Source organism: Haliotis rufescens, unplaced genomic scaffold (genome assembly GCF_023055435.1).
Source record: "Haliotis rufescens isolate VD_foot unplaced genomic scaffold, xgHalRufe1.0.p SCAF_9, whole genome shotgun sequence".
Lineage (NCBI taxonomy): Eukaryota > Metazoa > Mollusca > Gastropoda > Lepetellida > Haliotidae > Haliotis > Haliotis rufescens.
In genome coordinates, this window is record NW_025964383.1 from 13,412,550 (window position 1) to 13,427,914 (window position 15,365).

Below are 15,365 nucleotides of genomic sequence, written 5' to 3' on the forward strand. Positions count from 1 at the left end.
TGTTAACAGTGTAATACAAGGCATCTTACAGAGCCATAACATTAGTTCAAATAACAGTGAATTGGGAAATGTTTAATTCAAGTTTCAGGGTCATTTCCTGCAGACATGGGGTCCAATATCGGCCTATTAGCAGGTCTTGATATATCCCTGTTAATGATTTCAACAAGTGACGATAAAAATTGTTGCGGACCATCTCAAATACAGCATTAATATCCAGGGAAACACCTTTTTCAGCTCAAATTCATTTATAACAGTGTTAAAAATATCAAGAAAGTGATGGTGAAATGGTTAGCATCGCGTCCAAGATTATTGCACTTATATAGCGACCTGCATGCACGTGTGTGTGGCTGCTTGTACTAGTCCGGACCGATGCCGATTTATAGTGCTGACACACGTTTAAAGGGAAGCTAAAGAAAGCTTTAAACAAGTCTTTCAAAACCCGCATTTTTTTCTGCCAACTCAAAATTTAATGATGCATATGAACAGTTAGTGACATACAGGCCTTTATTGATTCATCAATTACACAGACAGAATATTATTTATGTTTTTTCACAGACAACACAAATAAGAGAAAGAAACAGTCTAGAAACGTACTGTAAACAAATCGTGTGTTATAGCCAAACTAAACCGTCCCAGCTGTTGCGATAAGTGACTCAAACTACAATAATCTGACATGAACACGATGAGTTGGTGAGTGAGTATGGTTTTACGCTGCTTTTAGCAATATTCCAGCAAAAAGGCTTCACACATTGTACCCATGTCCGGAATCGAACCCGGGTCTTTGGCGTGACAAGCGAACGCTTTAACCACAAGGCTACTCCACCACCCCTAACATGATGAACCTCCCCATGACAGCCGATACGACAACTTCATCAACAACAATCACTGTCAACAATAACATAAGCGATTCCAGGGGAGAGGGGGGGCTTCTGCATTGGAGCAATTACTTGCATTCAACATTCATTTATTCTTAAAGTGCACCCCTACTTTATCCCTGTCCGCTAATCTTTTTTCCCCAAAGGGCTATATTTAGCTGACTAAGATACACCTAGATAACACAACCACTACAACCCAAACAACCATCACCTTCTCACACTGACATGGACTATGAAGTAGGTCACTCAAAGCTTATCAGTTTTGTCAATTATGATGCCATGACCTTGGCCTATTTATTCCTGATACGGGGAAAAAGAGATCCCAGGGGGTATACAGGATATAGATCTACAGTGATACGACCACTGGAGTCGCAAACACGTCTTGGTTTCAAAAACATAAGTGTCTTCCTTACATGGGGTCAGGTGAATTGGGGATTATTGTTGCCTACAAGCTTATTGCATTAATATGCGATGTGCATGCACTACTAGTACTTGTCCAAACAGTCTGTCTCACAGTCCCTGAATCATTTTATTTTCCCTTCCGTTTAGCCCTTTCTGTAATGCAAAAGCCCTAAATGAAGCAAGTCTAGATTTCAGGTTCTGAATCTCCTATCTCACTAGGGCTCCTTTTTCAATATAAAAGGGGTTATTTGTTCTATCAAAATTATACTATTTTCAGAGACAAAGTATCAGTCTTTTGTCTGGACAAATGCCAGTTTTATAGTGTGAGCTTATTGAGATACCATGCCACAGTTGATACTGTTCCAAGCCAACTAGTCCTTGTTTAAGCCCCTAAATACCGAGCGCCAGGAAGAGTCACATCAAGCTCCATCTTTTGGTATGACGCGGCTGGGGATCGAACCCTGGACCTTCCATTCTCCACGTGGACACTCTACCACTAAAACCACGGAGACGGTCCCTTCCACAAGAAGATAGAACACGTCACTCTACCACTAAAACCACGGAGACGGTCCCTTCCACAAGAAGACAGAACACGTTCAATACGGGTGAATCAGGGATGCCAAACAAACACTGGATCCTGTCACAGTGAGTGAGTTAGTTGGGTTTAACATTATTCCAGTTATATCACAGCCGTGTCAGCTTTATGTGGGAGGAAAGCAAGAAAGTGATGCAGGTCTCAGACGTTTACCACTTGGGTGAAGACCACAAGCACGGGTACGGTGCTGACAAACCTAGAATCATAATCAGGGCGAACTGGGATTCGAACCCACAAGGGACGCAACTCTGCACAGCGAATCGCGGCGCCTTAGACGTCCCGGCCACCCATACCCCGGATCCTGTCACATATAAGGGATGTAACTCTACACAACAAAGTAACGACTTAAGGAAACTTTACAAACTGTCTCACGACTTATCTCTAAAGATATGGACAAATCAACCAGAACTGAAACCAACTTCTGGACTACAAAACAAACAGACCTAAATCAGCTAATCTTGTACTTTTGACATGTTTGACCTTACGCCTAATGACATGAGGCGAGTTGGGAGGAAGTACCACAGCTTAACTTCCTCCTCATGACTGGTAGCAAGGTCTGCTGCTTGACCCAGACATGCCTGGAACGGAAGACTGGGGAAAGTACTGTCACTTCCTGCTTTGCATACAAGAACTGTGATTGATGATACAGTCCGAGCTTGGGGAGAAGGTCAGGAAAACGTCTTGCATTGTAATGGGGTTTGATGTTGCGTTCAAGATTATTGCACTTTTATATAGTGCATGCATGCGCGTGTGTGTGTGTGTGCTTGTGTGCACTAGTCCGGAGTAATGACAATATATTTTATAGTGCAATAGATCATCTTCCTGAGGCAAGAGAGTTAACTGACTATAAAAGTTCAGTTTCCACCCTTGCTGAACTAGGCTGGTATTATGGAGTTACATTTTGGCTGGACTAATGAGTCTATGCATAATCCAATCAAAATGGCGCAACGAAATCGAAATCCGGTTACTAAACTGTCGTGCAGATTTTGGTCAATTGCAGGATTTGCAATGCATGTGCACCCCCAACTCGTTGTCAAGAGATATTTTCCAAATATATTCATGTTTTTGATCAAGGTGCTCACGTGATTTGATGCATTTTGCGATGTAAGAAAGACCCGTTTTATCACAATATAGACCTCGATTATCAATCAGATTGTCTTGAGTGGGTGCCGCTGTTTTGTTTGAAGCAAATGCAAGTGATATGAGAGGTGGAATCTGAATGGGCTATAGGAGCTGCTTAGAAGGGACATAACTGGTAATAGCCACTGGTGGCGCTACAATCGAGCCCAGGAATTCCAGCCTAGTTCGGCAAGGGTGGAAACTGGACTTTTAAAGTCAGTTAACTCCCTTACCTCGGGAAGATGTCTGAGATACATTAATACCCCACTCAGACACAGTATTCTGACTCGGAGCTGACCAGTGCTGGTTTTAGCCAAGGGTAACAACAAGTACCATGTTTTAACGTCTTTTGGTATGACGCGGCCGGGCATCAAACCCCGGACCTTCCACTCTCCAAGCAGATGCTCTCCCACTAGACCACGGAAGTGGTGAATTGTAAATACGAACTACCCACTTCATCATGTCATGGATACAAGTGACTTGTATATCACCGACAATAGTGTCATAGCGACTGATTTACGACATCCATTGTCTGAAGAACATTTAATTGCAAAGGCTCACTACCCTGGAGCCATGACATCTATATGCCTTGAAACACTTAATTGCTGTTATTTATAAGATGCTAATCCTAATAGTTAATCCCCATTTTTGTGTACATCGACCGTCTGCCATCCTGAACGAGATGTGCAAGTATGTCACTGATGAATTACTATTTACATTTATATTTATTACTTACTAAATGTCGGGTGACCTCGGCTATATAAGCCTTGGTCCAGAGAGATTATAGATATATATTGAAGAGAAGGAAGAAAGAAAGGTCTTACACTTAGCCTAGCTAGGGTTAGGCTGGGTGCTCCGGGGCACCTAGACAACAACCACTACCACTATGTGCTGACCTGGCACATAGTGTCCAATGTATGTATATATCTACATGTATAAAGTAAAACTGTATATACCGCAAGCCATCATCTCCAAGTTGTCACTTCCTACTGAGAACCATACGTCGGCCCTTTGCATATACGAGTATGCAAATTATTCATTAATCAACGTCAGACCAACGTGTTGTTAAAAGGACCAATACAGAGGATGAGGCTTCAGAGCTTAGTTTTACATTATTGCACTGAATGAAATCACAGAACACCTTTAAATATGAAAATATAGATTTTAAAATACAACATTTATTTCAGAATGCGCCTGGGCTCTTAGTTCGTAATTCAAGACAAATCCTTGCTTAAACATAAAAATTGTTCCTGATTCAGAGAATTATGAGAATTACAATACATGTATTTTGAAAAATAAAAATTGTAAATAAGCAAACATTAACTGTTCTTGAAATATCACAACTCAAAGGCCGGTTAAGATATTCATGATTCTCATGTCTAGTTTGAAAACTGACTGGATATAGGTCGACTGGAAATGACAGTGGCCCACACACTCATGAAATACACCAGATACTATTGATTTTAGATTTCATGGTCTTCTGAGACAAAAAAGAGTTTTAATACCCAGTATTTGTCAAGGCAGGTTAATAAGTATCTTAATATAGTAACGTGTTAATGATTAGAAATTCTCTAACAAACAATCAAAAATAGCACCAAGGCTATTGCTCACCAGTTCAGTGTCAGCGTTCATACGATACATTTATCTACAGTGAAATCTGTAGGCATTAGGGGTGTCACGATAAATCAAAATATCGATATATCGCTATTGGTAAGCACTTAAAGTCAATAAATCGATTGTTAAATCAGTTTCCGATTAATAGTATCGATTTCAATTAGGAATATCGATAGTTTCGCTTGTTTTACACTTCAATAAAATACATGCAATGCTGTTCAAATTTGTTTTTCTTTTGATCATGAGTGGTAGTAATTTACACATGGTAATGTTAAAGTTTCTTTTTCTTACATTATTAGGGTAATGATAAAAACAAATCAGTCATATCTCAAACTTTACATTTTGTTTGTTGTTATGGTAATCATTTTCAAAGGAAACTTCAGTTCCAAGGTTGAATTCAACTCTTAAAATCCATCTAAAATGATACACTGAAAACCATCGATATTTATCGCAATAGTTGCTTGCAATATCAATAGTTATCGCAATAGTTTCTTTCAATATCAATAGTTATCGCAATAGTGATTTCCAGGCCAATAGCTTGTCTTTTGAACCTGCTCCGAAATAATTATAGTCAAGAAGTTTCCATGCAATTTGAAATAAATATGTGAATCGCGATATGTATCGTTACCTACGTATCAAGATATGTATGGTACCGTGACCTTGCTGAATCCTTTCACCCCTAATTGGAATACTGTATAAAGAAGCTTTAAATCCAACTCACTCACTCACTCACTCACTCTGTGTTATTTGCTCTCTAACACAATGGATTTTGAACTCGCTGGACAACAGAGGGTGACCTAAGTTTGGGTTAGTTAAGATTCTGGGAGTTAAACTGGGAAGCATCAAATAACAATCACTGAGGTTTTACTTGGAGGTGACAGACACCATCTAATGATTCCTTTTTAAAGAATGTGACATAAACATGCTACACTTTCAGCTTTAAGCACATAAACTGTTCCCTTCATTTAAAGGCTTTATAAATGACCCTGTTAGGACAGGCAATACATTATCTAAGGGTTTTTAACGATTACTGAATTTCACTGTGCGCTGAAAAAAAAATGTTATTGATCCACAAACGCTATTGGCCTATCACTCCCTTGCTAAACATATTTTTTTCAAATGTATTTAGTAATTTGAGTTTGAAAAAAAATAGTTTTTTTTTCCAAATCTAGTAGACATGTTGAAGTTGAAGTCATGTTACCATGGTTACATATCACACCAGTGATTGTGAGGGAATTTGTCGTGACGAAGTGTAAACTTGGTAGCTAGACAGGTCATTGTGAAAAACTTCATCAGTGAAAGAAAATTGTAAAAAATCAAAGTTTTCATTTGTTGTACTGAACCACCGTTCAATGTTTTAGTAATTGCCAGCACTGCAGTCAATCAGACTTCAGTTGTATAAACAAGTAGACAAGTAAACAGAAAAACAGGTAAACAAGTAAACAGGGAACGGTAAACAAGTAAACCAGTAAATAGGTAAACAAATTAACATGAAAACAGGTAAACAAGTAAACAGGTAAACCTGTAAACAAGTAAACAGGTAAACCTGTAAACAAGTAAACAGGCAAACAAGTAAACAGGTAAACAAGTAAACAGGTAAACAAGCAAACAGGTAAACAGGTAAACCTGTAAACAAGTAAACAGGTAAACCTGTAAACAAGTAAACAGGCAAACAAGTAAACAGGTAAACAGCAAAACAATTAACTCGAACAGCAGTGAGTGTACAAATTACAGTTAACTCTGGGCCGCCACAACATGGGAAGGGTATATCATTCTCCAGGACTTTTTGGCAAACACCAACTCCTGGATCCACGTGGTTTTGCGATCTCAAATTACCCGCCCTTGGTTTTCATGAACATTTTACCAACCAATCAACTGCCGAGTTGAGGGAAAAGGAAATGGCTAGGGAACTTGCCTTTGCCATTTTAGTGGACACTGAGGCCGGGCATGTCAGTGGGCTATATAACACCAGCATTAGTCCGGAGCAGCCACACACACACATACACACTTGCATACACTTCACTATCAAAGACAGATACTGAAGTAATACTGCACGCAGTCGGTCCTTATGACCTGAGCATAGTACAGTCATCAGTCATTTTAATAACTATCAGACTATGGCCGATGACTGAACACTTATACTTTACACCCTGAACACGGGCGGATACAGCTTTTTTTAAAAGAGGGGGTGCACAATTAAGATCTATTTATTGTCTTTGGTGGTAATTTATACAGAAATAAAGATTTTTTTCGAAATAAAAAGGGGGGATGCGCACCCCCGCCTCTGTATCCGCCCATGCTGAATACTGATATATTAATACAAAGCTTTGATCTGTAACAATGGTAACACAGAACCTATACTCACCCAAGACTCAAGTCCTCAACACGTTCTTCAATGTCTGCGTTTCTGTCAGCCATGGTTGGAGTTCGTTACTGTTGGACACTTAACACTGCAGCCTGTGAAGAAGAATGGATGTTTGAGTAACCTAATGAAGCTTTGCAAATAAAAAATGTGGTACCTCCTGTTGCAATCTCTACTAGAAAAAAAGTTGACCCACATTTAGAAATTGATTATCAACTCGGAGATAACCTGTGACTATGTGCACATCACAATCAACATGCCTGATACAGCAACTACTGACTTTCTAAAACATAGGCCTACCTCCAGCCAACCATCTCTATATTCAAGTAAAACGTAGGCCCATCTCCAGCCAACCATCTCAATGTTCAAGTAAATCGTAGGGCCACCTCCAGCCAACCATCTCTATATTCAAGTAAAACGTAGGCCCACCTCCAGCCAACCATCTCTATGTTCAAGTAAAACATAGGCCCACCTCCAGCCAACCACATCTATGTTCAAGTAAAACGTAGGCCCACCTCCAGCCAACCATCTCTATATTCAAGTAAAACATAGGCCCACCTCCAGCCAACCATCTCTATATTCAAGTAAAACGTAGGCCCACCTCCAGCCAACCATCTCTATATTCAAGTAAAACGTAGACCCACCTCCTGCCAACCATCTCTATATTCAAGTAAAACGTAGGCCCACCTCCAGCCAACCATCTCTACATTGAAGTAAAACATAGGCCCACCTCCAGCCAACCATCTCTACATTCAAGTAAAACAAAGGCCCACCTCCAGCCAACCATCTCTATGTTCAAGTAAAACATAGGCCCACCTCCAGCCAACCATCTCTACATTCAAGTAAAACGTAGGCCCATCTCCAGCCAACCATCTCAATGTTCAAGTAAAACGTAGGCCCATCTCCAGCCAACCATCTCTATATTTAAGTAAAACGTAGGCCCACCTCCAGCCAACCATCTCTACATTCAAGTAAAACATAGGCCAACCTCCAGCTACCATCTCTATATTCAAGTAAAACGTAGGCCCACATCCAGCCAACCATCTCTATATTCAAGTAAAACGTAGGCCCACCTCCAGCCAACCATCTCTATATTCAAGTAAAACGTAGGCCCACCTCCAGCCAACCATCTCTATATTCAAATTAAACGTAGGCCCACCTCCATCCATCCATCTCTATATTCAAGTAAAACGTAGGCCCACCTCAAGCCAACCATCTCTATATTCAAGTAAAACGTAGGCCCACCTTCAGCCAACCATCTCTATGTTCAAGTAAAACATAGGCCAACCTCCAGCTACCATCTCTATATTCAAGTAAAACGTAGGCCAACCTCCAGCTACCATCTCTATATTCAAGTAAAACGTAGGCCCACCTCCAGCCAACCATCTCTATATTCAAGTAAAACGTAGGCCCACCTCCAGCCAACCATCTCTATATTCAAGTAAATGAAGTGGACCCTCATTGGGAGAATACTTCATGAGTTTTAAATTTCATCTGCTGAAAACATTTTTAATTTGCTCCAAGTTATGGAGGGAAAGATGAAAAATAAATACATTGTACATTCAAACATTTGATGAAGAATAATACCTGAGGGATTAGAAGGCCAAATAACAGTTTGTCCAATGACAACATGCAGCCTCACCAACGCCATTTTTCACAAATACAAAAAAACAGGGGTAGATTGTAATTTCAGGGTTTCTTAGTTGGTCAGTCTCATAACCAACTTAATAACCAAAAATGTAAGAAAAGAAGCCTTAGAATCACATCCAGTTATATATATACATGTATATATAGGACAGCCATTCATCAGTATCAATTCATAACTTTACACGGGTTAACATGGTTAAAGTCTTTGATTGGCGTTTGGAAGCTGGAAGAACATGAATAAATGACACTCTGTTATGGATAACAAAATCCAAAGAAAGAAGCCAGCCATTGACACGGGCCAGGGCATCTACCTTTCAGTGAGAGTAATACACTGTGCTTTAAATATCGTCACCTACAAATAAATACACTACAACGCAAAAGTTTTTTACTTTATTTCACTAAATTTCTGCAGATGTTTGCGTAACTATGTTGGGACTACGCAAAATGAGTCTAACTGATTATCATGAATATGTATTACGCAGTTAAGAGTTATATGTATACATGTAAACTATAAAGTGTATTCATTTTAACGTCGTACACGACCTTCGCAAACTAGTTGAAAGGTCCACTTGCTATTCACTAGTCGACAACATCTCCAATCTCATTAAAATAAGATTATTTTTTTTACGCTACCGCAAGACAAAGATCTGAGGATATCAAATTACGGGTCACGTCAGAACAACCTTTTGCGAATTTTGACCGACCAATGAAATGACTGACAAGAAATCAACATTGGCCAATCAGACGGCAGCTTTCTTGAGCTTTATGACACTATATTCAAACTGGCGACTAGAGTTCGAAACATATTTTGACATATTCTCAATGAAAATTTTTAAAAATTGATAAGAAGAACATTCTGGAATGGCTTAAAGATGGCCTAGATTGTATGGATATAATCATACAACCTGTAACTGTCGTTCGGAATACCCCCTGTTAGATATATCATGGTTGCATGATTAGAAAACACATTCCGACTGTCACTTTCATCATCTGGTAAGCGACGCTCTGATTGGTTGGATGAAAGGTCGTTCTGACGTGACCCTTTGTGGGATGTCCTCAGATCCTTGTGTAGCGTTGGCGAGAACTAAGATCTGATTTTAATGAGATTGCAACAACTCAAAATAGTCAAACAAGTTTGTGTTGTCTATGCAACATCCTAACCTTGGGAACTGCTTGTGCACAGGCAAGTTGTTCAGTACAATATTTTTGTTATTAAAATCTTTTTCAATTTGTTTCCACCATTTTCTCGATACCCTTTTATGCATATTTAAAATTTATGTTGCTTAATCATATTGCTCATGTCAGTGTTCCCAAATCTCTTGTATCATAAAACATATTATGTTTCTCCTTCCTAATCTAATGTTATAACATTTCCGATCATAACCATCATCGAAAACACAACAGATGATGCCAAGACAAATGTTACTATTGTCCAGTCATTGTCTCTATGGCCTGAAAATAGATTTTCTTAGTCTTTCAATCTTATGTCTAGGTCATAAACAGGACCATTAGCTGATATAAGGAATGTAAGATCAAGTGAATTGTCCAGTTATCTTACTTACTGGGTTGTTTTATCAAATAAGAGGACAGTATACAACATATGTCAGTCTGTGTGGAAGTTTTTACAATTCATATTCACAGATAAATAACAGTTGTGACAGGGAGGATTGTATGCTAGCTGAAGCAGACAGATTGAGAGCCATTGTCAACGTGAGTTGCCTTCATCCCTAGGTTATTTGGATGTCCGTGGCCTTCTAGAATGTTACTATACTTTAAGGATTTCTGTGGCCAGTGACGGACGTAATTCAAACTCCTTCCACACAGACACCGCATCAAAGTAATTTGTGTACTGATTACATCACTTTTACTGACAAGGTGGGGAAGTGGGGTGGTAGTTCCCACAAAACGGACAACACTGTCTGTGTCTCCTGGGCGACGCCTTTTATGTTGCCTCCAAACATACATGAAATAGAATGAACCAGTATACGATTATACACATCAGGAACGCAGAGAAAAAAACAAATTTGTTCTTGTTGTATATCAAGGCAACAATTCATCTTTCATAAATGTTTATGTTTTGGGGCCTAACATATCCACAATTAACCAAAATATGTTATGCCTGTATCTACAAAAATATATATATACAGGCTAGGTATTTGCCCACAGCAACACCTGCATAACTTTTTATTCATGCAATTAATTTGCAACTTATACCTGTTTTCCCTGCCCCAACTACTTGTGGGATTATGAATTTATCCCCAAATGATGTCAACTTGTCAAGTTCTCCATAGTGAGTGAGTTTGGTTTAACGCCGCTTTTAACAGTATTCCAGTTATATCACGGCGTGTCAGCTTAATGTGGGAGGAAAGCCTGAAGTGATGCAGGTCGCATACGTTTACCACTTCGGTGAAACCCACGAGCACGGGTATGGTGCTGACAAACCTAGAAACATAATCGGGGCGAACCGGGATTCGAACCCACAATCATAGGTTTCTGGCGTGTTCAAGGGACGCAACTCTGAACAGTGAATTGCTGCGCCTTAGACGACGGGGCCACCCGTGCCCCCTCAAGTTCTCCATAAGCAAACTTGTTGAAGATTTCCATAAGAGTCAAAGACTCAGACAAAGAACAGCCATACCAGCCTTTTATTGTTTGTTCACACTCTTGTATTTATATTGTAAATTGCTGTGTAAAAAACAGGTTTTTTGTAGGGGGGTTTCAAAGGGGGACGCCCTATACACAGGGTCGAAGAGTTTTGATGTGCCCCACCCTGCCCCGCCCCGCCCCACCCCAACACAAGGTCTTTACCATGAGGATGTAGCACAGGAAATATCATGTCAACAAGTCCGTATGGAAGTACGTAAATTAATCTTGTAATTACACTGGTTTGAAAAAGTGTTCATTAGTGCTGCAAAGAATACACTATAAGGCGAATACAATTCGTATAATGAATATAGTGTAACGAATATGAATATTTATTCACGAATAATAACAAGTCAGCAGTTGATGTATTATTCATGATATTCAGTGAAACAATAACAAAATAAATGATTTGACATGGTTTGTTAATTATTAATAAATTATACGTTAATATACTTCACTTATCCAGGTACTAGTGTCTGCTCAAATGCGACAATGACCAGTGACTAAAATACTGTCACTGAAGAAATCTATGTATATAATATGTTCTTATGGATATTTTAAGGGTCAGGGTATGTAAATGCACATGACTGAATATTCATGAATATTTGATTCTAGTGACCACGAATAACGAATTCAATTCATGAATGAATACGGTTCGATTCACCGAATACGCGAGTGAATCGTAACAGCCCTAGTGTTTATTGTATATCTGGACTGATGTTTGTAACCTAACTAATTTCATTCAATATTGTTTACATTCATTTCGTGCGTGAAGTGATCAGTAGATCACACAACTCACTGGCGATGACATAAGCTCTCTTGACTATCAGCATGATCAGTCAGATGGGTTTGAAATAGCATTATCATAAATAAAACTGATTATTGAAAAACATAAGAATATATTACCATGATTATACCTAAACAATGCATTTGACTGCAACATCTGGAAGTGGTGAGGACTGCAACATCTGATTGTGGTAAGAGCTGTCTACAGTTTTTATGCTAATAGTAATACATCACATTGTCTATACATTATAGTGGTTGTCATATCTGTCAACACAGATTTTTACATTGTGCTTCGGAGTAGGGAATTGTGCAAATGCACAGCTGGGTTTCCTTTTGCATTATTATTATTATTATTATTATTATCATTATTATCATTATTATTTTGTACCACACTTATCTAGATACTAGAATCTGCTCAAATGTGGCTTGTTTGTTCCCATACCAGTGGATCTGCATGCACTTAGTTATTATTATTATTATGATTATGATTATGATTATTATTTTATACCACACTTATCCAGATACTAGAATCTGTTCAAATGTGGCTTCTTTGTTCCCCATCCAGTGGAGCTGCATGCACTTAGTTATCATTCTCAACTCCCTGGGGAGTATACGACCCAAGCTGCCTGGCGCGAGAGGGTTTTACATCCACCTCACATACCGGGTACCCATTCCCTGCTGGGTGAACAGAGGCACATTTTGAGCTAAGTCACCAGCCCAGGTGTGACACCACACGTTTTGACCCCGGTCACCTACCATCAGATGAGTCTCCAGGGTGAATGTACTGGCCACTAGGTATAATGACATAAGGCCAGGCTTTTTTTATTTTTAGGATTACAGATTTTTGTTTTTTACTAGGTGATGATAACAAATAAAATAACTAACTACACGGCTATCAACTGGGGGAAACAATAGATATCTGATTTATTGATTTATTTTACTTTATTTTTTTCACATTTTCTCAAAAATTAGAGTTGGCAGGTCCGTAATCCGAAAAATATAAAACGGTCATCTTAACGGTGTTGGCTGGAGGTGGGACTACTTTAATTATATGTTAATATGACTCTTACCTTCTGGCCATCACTGTTCTCCCCACACTGATGCTGATGACAAGTATCTCATAGTGTCAACTGTTTCTTGTTGGAAACTACGTCCTCGCTCCTTGGTCTGGAAACGTAAAAAACAAACACTGAAAATCACCTCCAGTTAGTGCACAAAACATACATGCAGACCGGTGAAGATCCGGCTTAGAAAAGGTCTTCAGCAACCCATTCTTGCTATAAGAAGAGAGGCGACTAACGGGATCAGGTGGTCAGGCTCGCTGACTTGGTTGATCCATGTCATCGTATCCCAATTGCGTGAATTGATGCTCATGATATCACTCCATGGATTTTCTGGTCCAGACTCGATTATTTACAGACCGCCGTCATATAGCTGGAATATTGCTGAGCGTAGCGTTAAACAACAAACAAACAAACAAACATACATGCACCTGTAGAGAGGGGTATTGGCAAAAGATGTAATCACATTATACCATGTTATACACTTCAACCTCGTGAATGTGGACTGTACTGTTCTCAGTGAAATTGAGTGATTAACAAATGTCAAGGTTCATAAATCATGTCCATGGATTCCCTGAGATTTAACATTGCAAAGTTACCAGACCCGATAAAATGTTGCCAGTCCAGAATTTTCTAGACTAATGAACAAAAGAAACAAATGGGTAAACATGAGAATAGTACTGTTTAATGTTTGTTCTCAAAACATAACAGGGGGCACGGGTGGCGCAGTCGTCTAAGGCGCCGCGATTCGCTGTGCAGAGTTGCGTCCCTTGGGCACGCCAGAAACCTATGATTGTGGGTTCGAATCCCGGTTCGCCCCGATTATGTTTCTAGGTTTGTCAGCACCATACCCGTGCTCGTGGGTTTCACTGAAGTGGTAAACGTCTGAGACCTGCATCACTTTGGGCTTTCCTCCCACATTAAGCTGACACGCAGCGATAAAACTGGAATACTGTTAAAAGCGGCGTTAAACCCAACTCACTCACTAGCTCTCAAAACATAACAAAAAGCTGGTGGATTGTCAGCTTGGTAGCTTATACTCGTTGAAATTTTATTCATCAATAATCATGATAATGTGTTAAACATTAACACTACAGTTAATTTACCATATCCATTGAATTAAAACTAGAATGCTTAGTAAATTTATGGAATACAATAATGTCCCAACCATCTGGCAGGCAACTTTTAAAAACTGACCGTCCATCAGTAAAACAGACCATCTCGGACTGTCAGGCCAAGAGATTTTATTTGACAAGACTATAGGACTAACTGGTTTTTACTGAATACCACAATGTGTTAGGTTTCAGTTTCTGGAATGCCCTTTTAAAGAAGATAATTTCCGTCAAACATGCTTAATCCCCAGCATGAAAACAAAAAGACAAATCTATGTCAAAAAGATTTTCTTTTCATATGAACCTGCAGCAAATAGTATCATGTCTATAAAATGATAAACTGTGCAAAAAACGTAACATGCAAACAGCAGAAGAAATAGAGAAAAGTGCAATGAATAGAGATCATCGTCTTCCGTATCATCTTGACACCCAAATCTAACCGAGTCAGCTAGGCCTCAAGCAAGCAAGCAAGCAAGCATTACATCCTTAACATTCCATGACGTTGCGTACAAAACTGAAAGGACTGATACATGTTATCAGTCCTGTGGATTGATGTGGATTATCAGGCCCTGTGTCTGATAAGAACAGTGACATTTCACTTTTATCCTGGAGGAAAAAACAACACATAAAGACTGACACATAGTGTATAAAGTGATACGTCAGAAGATTGTTTCAAACCCACAGTGCATACAGATAAAGTATGTGCTTCTCTATAAATAGAATCATGTTAAAATAATACATTTAAGTGTAAACATCATCAGTGTAAAAGTATAACAGGGTTGAAAGGAAATGAATGACCCTAATCGCAGATCTACATGTGTGTGCAGTAGGGCTGCAACGAATACACTATGAGGCGAATACGTATCAGGAATATAGGGTGTCGAATACGAATATTTATTCACGAATACAACAAGTCAGCACTTGATGTATTATTTATTGTATTTAATGAAAAATACACTGATCGCTTGCTGCAACACTACCTTTGGGGTCAAAATAATTTATGAGCATAATGGACAATCAGTCTTTTAAACAGGGTGGAGTTGTAGATGACCCACACAACAGACTACTACTTTTAAATTTTTTGTTGAAAAAATATTCGATTCTTGTGACCACGAATAACGAATTCTTTTCATGAAGGGATACGGTTTG

General features: G+C 39.2%; 1 protein-coding gene across 4 annotated transcripts in view; it reads right to left on the bottom strand.

The window, feature by feature from the left end:
• LOC124116167 (ATP-binding cassette sub-family C member 5-like) overlaps nucleotides 1-15,365 on the bottom strand; it is a 127,833-nt gene that overhangs the window by 71,460 nt on the left and 41,008 nt on the right. For all 4 annotated transcript variants that reach the window (XM_048391477.1, XM_048391475.1, XM_048391476.1 and 1 more), the window contains exons 2-3: nucleotides 13,114-13,210; nucleotides 6,971-7,062 (exon numbers count right to left, since the gene is read on the bottom strand). In XM_048391477.1, coding sequence (XP_048247434.1) covers nucleotides 6,971-7,023 — 53 coding nt within the window. In that variant the 5' untranslated portion in view covers nucleotides 7,024-7,062; nucleotides 13,114-13,210. The remainder of the gene's footprint in view (nucleotides 1-6,970; nucleotides 7,063-13,113; nucleotides 13,211-15,365) is intronic.